The sequence below is a fragment of the Scomber scombrus genome, chromosome 2, assembly GCF_963691925.1.
Source record: "Scomber scombrus chromosome 2, fScoSco1.1, whole genome shotgun sequence".
NCBI classification, from domain to species: domain Eukaryota; kingdom Metazoa; phylum Chordata; class Actinopteri; order Scombriformes; family Scombridae; genus Scomber; species Scomber scombrus.
The window spans coordinates 7,947,091-7,961,685 of record NC_084971.1 but is presented as its reverse complement, the minus strand read 5'-3'; the positions used below and the strand labels follow the sequence as shown (position 1 = coordinate 7,961,685).

Genomic DNA, 14,595 nt, shown 5'->3' with positions numbered 1-14,595 from the left:
ATACATAGAGACACAAAGAAGGAAAATAATTGAAGTAAAGGAAGAACACACCATTTACTCATTTCAATATATATATATATTTATGCTTGAAAGGATGAGCAACAGGAGTAACATGCACTTACTTCCTTACCAAAATATCTAATAAGCTTACCCAAACAGCACAGCGTCGTCAGTAAGGAATTTTGGCAGGTTGGAATCCCTCAGGGCTCTGATAAGGACCACATCCTCACTGAGTGTGGGGTTAGCTCTCTTAAGGGACCTAAGAACAGATAATCAAATGATATACATGTTATGTAAACGTTGATGGATTTTTTTCATACCAGCAATCTCTATCTTATCTATTAAGAGTCACGGCATGCTCACAAATAATTTGCATCCTGTATGGTTTATTCTTTGCAGTCCTAAAGCTTGAAGTGCTTTCAGTCATATGTCTGTTAAATTGTTTGTTTAATCTTTGTTTGTTTGATCCACTGGTCCCTCCATCTTAGTCAAACTGCAGAACAATTCTCAGTTTTTGGTTTATGTTCACAATTATCAACAGCAACTAGTCAGTTTCAGAAGAAATGGCATTAAAATAAAAAAGAAAACACATTATTTAATTAAAAAAAACACACTTTGAATCACACTTCATTTGACAGCATGAAATTTGACAATACATGTTTCATCTCTTTAATAGTGGTTGGTGCATTCACTGAAAATAATAATAATGTTTCCATAATAATATGGAAACATTAACGTTCTAATGGGTAAATTAATTAGAGGGAAATAGACTCACTGCAAATAAGTAATAAAGATAATAAGCAGCCACCGTGGGCCGCTGATTCAATTTTACACAACCTGATCTTTACAACAAGCTGGCTCCACTCCATTATTAAATAAAAAACAGAGTAAAAAATATTAGAGTCATTAGATGGGAGATACTGAATGTGTGCTTAGCGTGGAACAAGCAGACTCACAGGAGTAATATCTAAGCAAAAGACAGACGATGAATCACAAGCCAATTAAAACAGTTCCCTGAGTTTCAGCTAATAACAAAGAGTCAAAAGCATGACTTTCACTATATGTGGTCAAGAGCATCCATTCAAATTTATTTATACACTCACGCAGACCAGGAGAAATTGCCGTTGCTTCTCTAAAATGTGTCCCTTATCTCTTCATGTGTCTGTACTGTCATCCATATATCCCTCCAGATAATTTAATTCACTGATGATATCACAGGGCTTTTCAGAATCAGCAGAAACGAACATATCCACTTCTATTCATTCATTATTAAGTTCCTCTGTTAAACTCAAAAGTTAGCAGTTACTCGAGACATTTACCAGTTACTTCAGCAACTCCATGAGCGTCATACAGCATTATGTACTACTCTGAAGTGAGAGGATGTAGGCAGAGTTCAAGCTCAGAATGCTACTAAGCACAATCTCTCAAAGTAAATAAATGTATTTCACCATATACCGATATCAGTAAGAACATCAAGTCTCTAAGTTCACATGGATAAGATCAATTAATAAGTCTGTGGGGACTCAGAACATATTTCAAGTGATGGAGGGCCATTTAAAGTATGATGTGCCTTTGGTTGAGTGAAGGAATTTCACTCAGAGGGTACTTGAGGTGCAATTGGTGCTTTAGTGGAGCGCTTATTTTATATTAGTAGTCATAGCATGAAAGAATGGGGGCATTCCTCCACAATCAGAGGCTCTCACCCTCTGTAATCAGAGTCATCATTGATACAGTATTTGACTTTTTTATTCTTTTATATTTGATTATAATATTTGCAGAATATATAAAAGTTTAGCACCAAGTATCACCATCTAACTCACTGATAATGGACTAAAATATGATAATTGGGTGCTGATTATCAGTATATCTAACTCCCACATTAGTACGTCTATGTGAGTCTGTGTGGGTTCAAGCAAGGCTCTCCTGACACTTACAGACACGCACACACACAAACACTAACACATCTATTAATATATGCTGTTGATGTTCACTTAAATGGACATATTACTAATCAGCACAAGAAGGTCCTTCTGGGACTTTCCTGCAGAGGTGAATGTTTGTTTGTCTCTACAACTGAATGCACATGTGTGTCAGTTTATGTATGAGTATGATGAGTGTTTCTCTAACCCCGCCATAACCAGAACAGACTTGACAGCTCTCATGCCAAAGTCATAGTGGTCCTGCTGGGACAGCTGCTCAGAGCACAGCTTGTACATCTGGGTCATCTTTCTCGCTAGAGTCTTACTGGACTCGAATCCCTCAGAGTACAAAATCACCTGTAGGGAGGGAGAGAGAGAATGATGGAGACATAGATATAAAGGAGGAGATACAGCTGATATTTAGATAGTACGGAAGCCCTGAGAGGTAAGTGAGAAAAAAAGGATTCTGTTGAACTATTTTCTAAGTCTGATGTAAACTATTTTCTCTGCTGTATTTATGACTTAAGAACAGGTGAAAAAAAGGTTTTGCCAAGATAATCTTTTTTTTTCATCTGTGAAACATGTAGAAAAATAGTTTTGGCAGGTGATTTTTCTTTTTCTTTGATGTTGTAATACTCATTCTAGCCACAAAAGGCTGAAGTGGACCGCCACCCCAATTTTATAAATAGGACTAAAAGCTTTTATGTTTTCTTCCAGGTGACTTAAGAAATACATGAGAGTAATGTTACATAACTTGCTAATACATAATATAGAGTTCATGGAGAAATTATAACTCACCTGGAAGAAAACATTAATGCATTTAGTCCTATTTAGAACATGGGGCAGTAGTGCACTTTAGAAAAATGATTTAAAAAAAAATACAAACAAAACTTTACAAAAATAACCTGTTCTTAAGTTTTAAACACAGGAGAGAAATAATTTAGATCAGATATAGAACATGGATCATTCTCTCAGGGCTTCTGTAAGATAGGCACAAAGATAAGAAATGAGGCAATCATAAATTGCTTGTTACCTCAGCAATGAGTGCATAGTTTGGCACCATCATAGCTATGGGCCTAAAGAGAGCTTTAAGATTGTCAGGTAGTTCTGTTCTTCCAGCGTAACCCGGGTTCATAGTGATAAATGCAGCACATGTCATCACCAGCTTGATCTCTCGGCCCTCAAATTGAAACCTCGACATCTACGGAATACAGGGAGATGTTGTTTTTGGTGTGTGTGAGTGTGAAAAATCTAAACAAGCAAGAAAAGTCTGTGTGTGGCTGCAGTTGATGGTCTTTCTTTAGCTCTTATATGGAATATAAAGCAATGCACAGTAGATTATTTGATGTTTGTGTGTACCTTCGCAGCTTTAGCATTCCTTATGGTTATGAGCTGCTGAGCAATGACTGACAACACTTCAATGTCGATTCGGTTAAACTCATCAAAACAACACCAAGCTCCAGACTGAGCAAGCCCACTGAAGAAACGCCCCATCATCTGGAGGAGAGAGAAAATAAGAGAAAGAAACATTACTAACATTAGAATGGGTAAAATAACAATGCAGCGCATATAAAGGCATGGATAGTAATTTCCATTTCCTCATGTATTGTTTCATAATGTAGGCATAATGTGTTGAAGCCTCATGAGACTATTACTGTGATTCAAGGTTATGCTACACATACAAGATAACCTTGATTCAACTATTAGAGGCAAACTCCTCAGATTGATTTAGGTGTATATTTATATTATATTAAACCCACATTAACATGGCTTAGAGACAAAGAGCATTAAAGGAGAGCAAGAGCATAATTTGGGTATGTCATTAAAGCAAAGTCTCAGTGGACCAGAGGAATGTTGCAGTAGAAGACAAAAGCAACATGCATTCATTAAGATGTAATGCTAGTAAAATAAAAAGTGTTAGATGTGTTTATATGCATTATAGATTCCCACTGCTTGCTTAAGGAATCCTAGCACAAAAAAGTGAGATTTGACTACGTCTGTTGCTTTAAGTGTGAAACCTTTTTAGCAGGAGGCAGCTGTGAAACAAGGTAGTAAACAATGTGTACGTTTGCAGCTGATACGTCATATCAATCAATTTCCCCATACCTCAGAGACAATTTAATGTAGACTTTGCACCATCCTGGGTGACATAAATACCGAAAAAAATTAAACGTTACAGTAAAACATTGAATTCTGTGTTTTTTAAGTGCTAAGCCTCAGTGGTGGTGCCACATATAAGCAAAGTGTAACACATGAAAACACACTATAGCCCATTTAAATCAAAGCCATGTCCCACTCTAATACATTTCAGGTGTCTGCTACCAGTGACTAACTACAGCAGACACAAGGAGAATGGCTTTGCAGCGGTCTTATTCATGTGTGCTTTCAGCTGTACTGACTCCAACTTCAACGCACTGCAAGACAAAGCACAATTTAACATTAACTTGAAATGCACTGGGCATCTCAAGGTTATAGCCCTATTTGTAGTTTTAAAGCTTAAAGAATACTAATACATTATGTGGATGAAATATTATCACATTGGGTGACTGTCAACTGATCATAATTGATGGAAACGTATTGATGTAAAACAAAATTAATAACTTTGATTTAAATAACTCTTAATCAAAGTAGGAGTGATAGCAGATTCCAATCCAGTGCTTTGAATATTGATGACACATCCCTTTTTATTTACATTTGGATTTGACTTGATTGTCAACGCAATAAATATACATGCAAATAACACATTTTAGGTCATTATCCACCCCACGCAGTATGATTCCTATAGTTAGATTGTTGCGTTTATGTTGCTGCTGATTGGACATGCAGAAGTTGCAGATAAAATACTTAAAAAGACAAAAGAAAGAATCAAATCTATTTGAAGACAATGTCATTATGGCATGCAACTGTACGGTTTATAAATGTTTTAACTGGCACAAACTGCTTTTGTAATACTGCCATCTAATGGCACCACCTAGTAGGCACAGTTGGAGTTAGGAAGCTAGAGATAATGTAAACAGAGTAAACATATATAGTGGTAGTGGAAGTCATTAGGAATGAAATGAGAAAAGGTGCTGAATCATATGTTGTTTGAGAGGTGATGGAGAAATAATTAGGTACTGAGTGGACAAACAAAACAAACGGAACAGTCACAAAGTCATAAAGAAGTATTATGGAAGTATTGATAAATGCAGTTAGTCATGGCTGACCTTGTAGTCAAGTCCATCAGAGCAGTTGAAGACCACACACTGGATGGCCAAGGCTTTAGCCAAGTCTTTGGTGGTTTCTGTTTTTCCTGTCCCTGCAGGCCCAGCTGGAGCTCCCCCCAGGTCCAACTGAAGGGCCCCCATCAGACACAAGTAGCAACGATCCTGCACATCAAGGCAAGGTGGGAGATATACGACAGGAGGGAAACATTCACGTGTGAATGTTTGAATAAAACCAAAAAAAATAAGATAACAGATAAACATTATTACTCACAAATGATTCTGTGTTTCTGCGTCTCATTTTTATTTCTGGTTTGCAGGAAACACATTATACAGGTTTCTAAAACACATTCCCCTTTATTGGTTTGGTAGCCTGTGTCTAGGTAGTTTGTGTTTTGTCCTTACTTTCAGTCTGGGAAACGTTGATGGATTTATAAGCAATCTAAATGAACTATCACACTGTTTAAGAACATCTACGAAATTGTGTTTTCAATCTGATTTCACAAAAGCTGCATTAAAAAGAAAAAAGGTTTTTAAAAAAGAATGGGTCAGGCAGGGTAAGGTATATATAGGTATGTCATGTGTGTGTGTATGTGCATATGCAAACTAAAATTGTATATTCTGTGTTACCGTAAGTGGTGTGATGACCAGCCTTGGGCAGGCTCCCAGGTACTCATAGCCATAAATATAAGTGGACAGAGCCATTGTGGCTACACAGTTGTCCAGGTCAAGGTCCCAGTAGTAACGCAGCTGTCTCTGCCATTCAAAGTTCATCCTTGAGTCCACCTGAAAAAGAATGCTGAAGTTACTTAGAGTTAGTGAGGTATTTCCATGTTTTCTCTGATCACCTGGGAATAAGTTAAAACCTTTCATACAAAGCTAAGTTTGAGTGTGTTTGCACTAACGCTGCACTATTGTACCTTCTGCTGAACAAGATCTGTGACGATGTCCCTGGCATGAACATCAGTGGTGATGAGAGCAGTGATGATATTACGGTGTAAAGTTGGTAGCTGGCCTCGTACCAATGCCGCCAGGGAATTCAACCGCTGAAATACCAACAAACACACATTCCCCAGCTTCAAAGTTGAAGTTAGACAGATGAACGTAATACAGCAAACACAACAGTGCAGATTAGTTTTGTCAAACTAAATATTAACTTCACAGTGAGTAATTGTATAGTGTGGTTTACATCAAAGTTGGTGAGTTCAAATTCCTGCAAGGCAGCAAAGTGGTCATGATCTCCCTCCAGGCAGGCATCCATGTCTCTGCACCACATCAATTGTGAGATGGTCAGCACCACCTGGTGGAAACACACACAAACTGATGTTATTAAAAAAATTGAGCAACCAGAGAAATAGTAGAAACAGCTCTCAGTTTATTATTAGGGAATACTATGTCTGTAAAAGTGAAATTTACTAGTTTATAATGCATGCATATGTGTGAGTACCTGTGATGGATGTCCTGCCACCACCCATTCCTCCCTAGACTTCACTTGGTAGTCTGCAATAGAGGCCTTGCTGAGGCGTCGCAGTGAGGAAAACATAGCCTCCTCCACCTTGCAAAGCCAATCCTCCACATTGCCTTGCGCCTTCAGGCCTTTTGTCAAACCCACCTACACGTACACACAGAAGGACAAGAGTTAACAGTTAAGGACATGATGTACTGTTTTTTAATTAAAGGTTTACTGTGAATCCTCTGTCAATTTTCACAGCCTCGAGCCCTACGCAATCAAAAGACTGCAAGGGTGATAACTAATAACTTCTCGTGGTCATAACTGACAAACCTTATGACTGATACAGCGGTTGACTGAGCAGTCAGAGCATGCTTTTTTTGCCTTAGTTGACACCTGGCAAACATGGTTTATCATTCTTGTTGCAGTATTAGAGATGTCAATTATCCCGCAATGAAGTTTGCCATGGTTTAATCTACACTACTACTGAGGGGAGAGTGGACTTTATCTAGTCACAAAGACATCCAGAGCAGAAAACAGCTAGCAACCACAGACTGCCTGTGGTGGAGGATAAGACCCACAAGACCTCAGCTGGCAGACTAAAATATTAACAAATAATAAGTCTCTAAAACAACGCTACATAATTTATTCATTATTATTTTTTAGTAATCAGTGCAAACCAAAAACTTTGCATGTCCAATTGTTGTCTTAATTACTTTTTGTACAAGTTTTTGCATGATTTGAGTCTAATTTATTCTAGTATTATTTTAAGTTTGGGAGGTAGGAGGCTGGTGGCATTCAAGATGGCTGAAATTTCAGAATAACATGAAAGAAAAATGAAATATTCTATAACTGTGACATGGTTAACTGATGGTGTTTATACAGTTGTTGATGTCCAGCATCTCTTAAAACATGTGTTGGAAGCTTACTAGCCTTCAAGTAAAACACTGGTTACTTTAAAATAAGTAAACACCGGCTAACTCAGTAATCAGCAGTATAACAGCATATCTTTTTCTTCTCACGCACTCTCACTCTCTGCAAGGACCGAGAATAACAAGTGGAACACAATCAGAGAGAATAATGACCAAAGGAGTTAGAGTTCCTCAAAGCTGACCTTCTCTCCCTCAGGGGAGACCATACTCAAGATGTCTTTGCTGTAGATTGTGTCCTGTTCTCCAGCATCCAGTGCAGGTACTGCAGCACCGGATGACTGTTTGGGCAGCAAAGCAAACTCCAGATGTGTAATTGCATCAAAACACTTCCTAAGGTGGGGCTGCACTGCCTGTGGGTTTCTTGTCTGGGCCAAGATCTTAAGCAGTTCATCATTGGATAAGAAGTAGAACCTGCGAAGGACAAATAAGAGTATTCAACAATACACATCATTTTAGCTTTGTACACAAACTACTAACTAAGAAAGGAAATGAAAAGAAAGCACAAAGTCCAGAATGATAAAAAGAAGAGGAAGACTTGTGATGTAAAGTTCTGCTTTTCTACTATGGAACAAAGCAAGCATGTGTGTACCTGGGGAAGATACATCTCTTGGACTCCAGGTAGGCTTCCAGACACTTTTGAATCTCATCCAATAGAGCATTGTTTTTCTGAAAGGTCGTCAACAGATCTGTGAAAAATAAAAGGAGGGGCTTGTAGGCTTTGCGACCATGTGTTTACCTTGGATGCATATCTGTCTGCCTGTTTTTTTTCCATACATGCTGCGAGGTCACTTACCAGGCTGTGTGGCCGCTTTAAGGGCACTAGGCATCTTGCTGACCTTAGTCATGATCTCTTTCCAGGACTTGTCCACTTTAAGAAACATCTTGGACTCAGCAGGAAGCTGCCTCTTGATGTCTTGGGCTAAGAAGATACTTTCTAGGTACAGCCAGTTCCTTTGGCATATAAGCCACTCTTCCTAGTAATGTACAAGGAGGAAAGAGGGAGGGAAGGCAGTAGGAACAATGTGAGGGGAGGGAGAATAAGAAAGTTATAGATATTTCATATTAAGAAAATTAAGTATCACAAATAAGACAATTAAATGTGAAAAAATGAATTTAATTAATTAATTTCACCCTTTCTCTAATGTCTTTTTTTCAGTTGAATTGTAATGATTTTGCTGGTGCCTTGACTTTTTGTTTGCAGCCACTAGGGTGAGCTACTGTATAACATTTGAGGCCAAATACAAAGTGAAAATCTGACAGACAAGCTTGTGATATGTAGAGAAGAATTGCTTGCAGCCACAATATACATCATTCTGTTTTATTTTATCATATTGTATTTGAGAGCTTTACCAGTGTTTGGTTGAAGAGCATCAGCTGTTTCAGTAGTTTTTCCACCCTGGATTTGATGGGACCTATGTAGCGAGAAGATGCTGCTGTGCCCACATTGATAATGCTGTCATCCAGGAGCACCTTCACAGTTAACAAACATGGAAACACATGAACAAACACTGTTAAATATACCGAAACACTACCAATGTGTTACTGTGTGTGTGTGTGTGTGTGTGTGTGTGTGTGTGTGTGTGTGTGTGTGTGTGTGTGTGTGTGTGTGTGTGTGTGTGTGTGTTTGCTGCATGTTATACTACCTGAATATCATCTGTGCCTCCCAAGATGAAGACCTCTTTGGAATCACCATGAGGCAGCACAGTTAACTCTGTGGTCTTCCATACGTCCTCCACCTGCATGGCTCAATTGAGAGGGCAGAGGTCAAAGGTCAAACATTATGTAAACTCTACCCTGCACTCCAAGCTGTCTGAGTGATGTTTCAGTCATCAAGTCTGAGGTTTGAAAACCAATCAACACACTTTTGTGCACATATTAAACTCAACTCTGAGTACAGTCTCACTGATCACTATGGTTTATGTATATTTTTATATATATTTTATTGTATTATATTAATAATGAATGTACATTATGTTATTGCGTAAATTATAATGATTTTCAATTGAACCATCCAGTACAATATTAATGACGGAAAACATCATCTTCTTGCGAGAAGCCAGTCTGAGCTCTCCTCTTCATTAAAAAAACTGTTGGTCTTATATGGCGGCGAGGGCATTGCTTTTACAGCAGATCAGAGAAAATGATTCTAATTGACTGTAATTAATGCCATGGCCTCTAAAATATTCCCTAATAATGTATTACTCATAATCCCACCATGTTCCCACCCACCATGGACACCACCAAATGCCACCAGCCATAAAAAGCACACAATACACCATACCTATTTCACTTTATGCCCTGTGTGCAGATTCACTATAAATTAGGGGATTTAGCTCAATATAATACTGGTTATGCTGTTTCAGCTTGAGAACAAGATGTAGCACCATTTACTCACAGAACCACCCATGTCTGAGCATTTGCTTCTAAAACATAAAGTAGGTGCTATATGCTAACCCGCATCATATTATGTATACATATTCATATAGCCCCTTTTTCACACACCTTAGTAATAATGTTCTCCACTGATGCCTCTCCTGAAGCCTGTCCTGACACCTGAAAATCAAGGATTGTGTTAGCCCTCTTTATCCACACCAGACTTTAAGACATTAGGTATAACAATTGTTTGTTTTATGAAGAACAAAGAAAGTTATCTGAAATAATCCAAATCTTATATCCAAATTATATCCACATTAAAGATGTCCACACACATCCATACATTAACAAGAATTTAGGGGATATGGGTCCTTGTGTGCACAGTTAAGAGCTGGTACCTTACTCTTGGTAATTGAGGTACACAGATATAAATGCATTCCTGAAGAACAGCATTTGGGTTTTTTGTGTGGTGTTTTTTGGTGTTGCTAATGATGAATTTCAATTTGTATTTTAATGCCTGATCTGCAATGACCTAAAGGAGGCTGCTACTTGTAAAACATTGTTTAAGAATCCTGATTTTGTTTTGGTTGCATGAAGGTCATGAGTGGAGTGTATTTGTGTTATGTCGTGTTTTGTAAATTGGAGCTTCTGAAATCCAGTAAACAAAGTCTCACAAGTACAGCAAGAGAAACTCAGAGTATCTATATTCATGTGTTACCTCCTGTATCTCTGTGCCGTAGGAGAAGATGTCCAGCTTCTCCATAGCAGCCAAAGTAAGCTCCTCCACATTCAGGGTGCTCCCCACAACAGACTCCAGGGTGTTCCAGTGCTCTGGTTTCATACATGGATTACGCAGATCAGTGATCATCGGCAGCTGAAGGAAAACATATGATTAGATAGAATCACAAAGATATAGTCATAAACGAAGTGGCTATATCACCAGCAATTGCTTGCCGTCAATATTTTAATGTTTATACCACATCTTACACACATTGTCAGTCACTACGTTTGAACACGTTGTCTTACTCACCCTCTGCTTCATGATTTCCACCTTGTCTTTAAGGCTTGGCACTACATTGTTACGTGGCAGGCCTTTCTCCAGCTGGTTGACATGCTTGCTGTATTTGTTGACCTGTGAGCTGAACTGCTCCAGGTCCAGTAGCTCCAGTGTGCTCTGGGGAATGTGTGAAAATAGGTGAATTCACTCAAGCTGAGAGGAAAGGAAGAGCGGTTAAAATGTTTCTTTGCATTACATGCATGTTCAAGAATATATACAATACCTGCCGCCATCCGACTTGTAAAGAGTCCCATTCCTCTATCGAGTCCCACAGCAACTGCTTCAGCCTAAACTCTCCAGTTAACTCCTCCAGGGTGTCAAACTTGGTAACCTCTGCCTTTAATGATCAGGAGATCAAGGGAAAAAATAGTTTGGGTTGGGTTGAGACTGGTTTGTTGGTTGGTGAAGGTCACTTTTCTTGTACCCCCCGCCCCCTTTTCTTTTGAAAGAATTATTTTTGGAATTACACAAAGACCCTAAAGAATAACAGCACCTTGAATTTCTTCTGGTAGGATGTGTAGGCAGAGGCCTGGGCCTGAAGCTCATCCACAGAAATCTGGATCTCATCCAGCAGCAGACGCACTTTGGAGGGATCTGCATTGATGTCTAGGATTTGTGGATCCTACACATGAAAAGGCAAACAAGTTAAAAAGGAGCAGACACTTCACATGGATATTTTATTTCTTAAGTAACAAGTCTCAGTATGAAAAACACCCTGGAATCTCATCCACACCTGAATAAACAAATACAAACATTCATGAAACTTCTCTACATACCTGTGACTTAAGCTTGACTTTCGTGACCTCTTGTTTCAGATGCTTTATATCTTTTTTCAGGGAGCTGCCAAATTTGTCCATGCTGGAGTCCCTCTCTGCCACTGCCCGGTCGATGATGTTCTGCAGTGAGTTAATAGAAGGTTGCAAGGTGGCAAACACCACAACATCCTCGGGTGGTGTGGGAACCGAGTACATGTTGATCAAATTGTACATCTGACACACTGTCTCCTGCTCTTCCTCTAGCACTGTAATCTGGTGAGAGGGAGAGAAAGAAAGAGGGGAGAGAACGATGTAGTATAAACGAATCGGATGGGAAAAAGGTGTAGAAGAGAGGAGAGTAGAAGGAAGTTACAGAAACAGCTTAAAATGAAGATTTTACCCTCTCCTGAATCTCATCCAGGAATGTGAGGTAGTTGGCTAATTCAGCTGTAGTAGAGGGAGTGAACTCTAGTTTAAACTGGGCCTCATTGGTCTCTGCAATGACAGCATCCAGCTTCCTTTTAGCCAGCTGGGTAAGCATTTCATTGATGACCTGAAACAGAGATTCAGAGCAAAGCAATTATTCCTTCTTCTTTCTGACAATTTTACTTTAGTGTTCATTTGATATGTGGTTGTCTTAGAAACTATTTCTTACAAATGTATCTGAGTCACTGGACCTTATTCAGTTCAGTGAGGTTTAATTTGCATAGAAAAGGCCTCACTGTCCTCTTTTGGTCAAAAGCCAAAAACCCTCTGTTATTTCAAAACCAGTAATTCCAATTCTGTTCCAGTGGTAGTTTAATATTAAAATATATCTCTAACTATTTCAAATCCAATGTACGTTTTTCCCAGGAAACGGTTTCATGTCTGTGTGTACAGTATGGGTGTGCTTGGAGGCATGTCCTGACCTCCAGACAGCGGAGTGGGGAAGACACAAGCTTGTCTTTGAGCTGCGTTTTGTCGACAAGCAGTAAGCCGAGATTTCTTTTCTGCTGGAGGGCTGATGCCTCCTTATGCTCTCTGTGGTATAACTCCAGTGATTTTTCAAAAAAGGCCAAACCTGTGAAACAAAGCAGTCAATATGGATCAGTCTAAAACAGCCGTACCTGTTATGATTAATTACAAATTGTATATGTGTGTATTTTATTTTCCTTTGTGTGACTAAGTTTTTTTGTCATACATGCACAACACTGAGAAAAAACGACTAAAATGTACAAAGGTGTATACTGTTCATATATGTGGACACATTCACATCTGCTAGCAAATGTAAAGTATTATTAGTTTCCAGAACAAATTAGGTACTGTAATAAAAGCACACTACAAAAAAAAAACGATACTTTACCTAGTAATAATGATACTATCTCACAATTATTGATTAAGACAATATATCAAAATTCTAATAAAATATCTCAACATTACAAGAAAAGAATCTCATAATTGCAAGACTAATGCAAGAATGTGTAATTATGAGATAGTTTTCTTGTAATTCTGAGATATTTGCTCATTAATATGAGATCCAGTTAATTTCAAGCTTTCCATGAACACCTCAAGTTTAACACTCCTCAATTTGCTGTGAATTAGATTAGAAACTATTTAAATTAATCTTTGGACACTACTTTCTTTTTTCCTATATTCACCTCATAATCTTAACCCTAACCCTAACCCAATACTAAAACCTACACTATTGGCAAAAAAGGAAATATTTGGAGATGATGTTTAAAGATTTTAGGTAAACTCACATGTTATAAACTGGTATAGTAAAGTTTGACTTTCTTAAAGCTTCCCACAAGACTTTAATACCAGCAGAAATGATGTATTTCTAAAAAGGTTGCTCTTATCTGCATTACCTTGCCATGATGTAACTTTAACATAACTCTGGCACAAAGAAATGTCTTTGTGGGTTGATTTTCACATCGCAAAGACAAAATAGTCAACCTCTGATAAGCTTTAGAACATCGTCATTTGTAGTTCATAAACAAAAAAACAGATGATATGGTCAAAAGGTGTCTTTACTCAAAAACTAAGATATCCTGCTTGAAGAAGTAGCTGGTTCAAGCGATCACATTTGGTTCAAACTTGTCAGGTGTTTTTCGAAGCCCAAAATATTTTAAATGCTAATCCAGCTGTTAAAGCAGCTGTTTGACAGTCTAAGGATAGATGATTTTCTATTGCTGAACAGATTGTCAAGCACCCTGAGGCAAAACACAGATACCCACATGAGCACTGCTCTCAATTGACCTGCTCTTAGTGCTGCAAGTGGAAGATGTTACAAAAATTATGTTGATAAATCACCGTGATCATGTTGCCGTAGTTCATCCAGATCCAGACTTTCGTTCTCCTTATAGAACAGCCGGAAACGTTCAAAGATTTTTGAGTACACTTTTGCGGCATCAAAAGCAGACTGGAGGGATTCCTAAGGGGAAAAACAAGTCAGGCCTACTCATACACTATATAATCAAAGTACAAACTGCTAAAGATAGAGAACAATACAAAGTGAATACTGACCTTGATGTTTTGAATGATATTTTGAAGGTGGCCATCATTCTCTATGATAGATTCCAAACTGGGGCCATCTTCATATTGATTTTCTCTTTGCTATAAGTCAACAGCCGCACATACTATTCATCACACATTAGTTTTAGACTAAGATCTGACAGTATCCTAATATTTGTGACATTTCATCAAAATAAACATTCAGAAACAAAACCTTAATAAGCACATCTTAGCTGTCATGTTATGGTGACGATTCTTTTTTTTAACTACCTCTTCATCTTCAAATTCTGTCAGTGAATCAAAATCGTCATCTCCTGTAAGTATGTTTACTGACATCACCGTCTCTTGGAACTTCCCAATGATCTCCGCAAAAGCCTCCTGTTGGAAATAGCAAATGCATAGTTTAACACGTT

General features: G+C 38.3%; 1 protein-coding gene across 1 annotated transcript in view; it reads right to left on the bottom strand.

Annotated features, from left to right (window-relative positions):
* Nucleotides 1-14,595, bottom strand: part of dnah6 (dynein, axonemal, heavy chain 6) — a 54,168-nt gene that overhangs the window by 36,767 nt on the left and 2,806 nt on the right. Inside the window, exons 10-34 of the mRNA XM_062440562.1 lie at nucleotides 14,450-14,560; nucleotides 14,195-14,284; nucleotides 13,982-14,102; nucleotides 12,598-12,749; nucleotides 12,090-12,242; nucleotides 11,711-11,962; nucleotides 11,428-11,556; nucleotides 11,158-11,271; nucleotides 10,908-11,051; nucleotides 10,596-10,751; nucleotides 10,007-10,057; nucleotides 9,148-9,240; nucleotides 8,855-8,974; nucleotides 8,298-8,478; nucleotides 8,094-8,190; nucleotides 7,687-7,915; nucleotides 6,570-6,734; nucleotides 6,312-6,422; nucleotides 6,043-6,168; nucleotides 5,753-5,908; nucleotides 5,126-5,287; nucleotides 3,279-3,416; nucleotides 2,953-3,120; nucleotides 2,128-2,276; nucleotides 152-259 (exon numbers count right to left, since the gene is read on the bottom strand). Of these exons, the coding sequence (XP_062296546.1) occupies nucleotides 152-259; nucleotides 2,128-2,276; nucleotides 2,953-3,120; nucleotides 3,279-3,416; nucleotides 5,126-5,287; nucleotides 5,753-5,908; nucleotides 6,043-6,168; nucleotides 6,312-6,422; nucleotides 6,570-6,734; nucleotides 7,687-7,915; nucleotides 8,094-8,190; nucleotides 8,298-8,478; nucleotides 8,855-8,974; nucleotides 9,148-9,240; nucleotides 10,007-10,057; nucleotides 10,596-10,751; nucleotides 10,908-11,051; nucleotides 11,158-11,271; nucleotides 11,428-11,556; nucleotides 11,711-11,962; nucleotides 12,090-12,242; nucleotides 12,598-12,749; nucleotides 13,982-14,102; nucleotides 14,195-14,284; nucleotides 14,450-14,560 (3,476 nt within the window). The remainder of the gene's footprint in view (nucleotides 1-151; nucleotides 260-2,127; nucleotides 2,277-2,952; nucleotides 3,121-3,278; nucleotides 3,417-5,125; nucleotides 5,288-5,752; nucleotides 5,909-6,042; nucleotides 6,169-6,311; nucleotides 6,423-6,569; nucleotides 6,735-7,686; nucleotides 7,916-8,093; nucleotides 8,191-8,297; nucleotides 8,479-8,854; nucleotides 8,975-9,147; nucleotides 9,241-10,006; nucleotides 10,058-10,595; nucleotides 10,752-10,907; nucleotides 11,052-11,157; nucleotides 11,272-11,427; nucleotides 11,557-11,710; nucleotides 11,963-12,089; nucleotides 12,243-12,597; nucleotides 12,750-13,981; nucleotides 14,103-14,194; nucleotides 14,285-14,449; nucleotides 14,561-14,595) is intronic.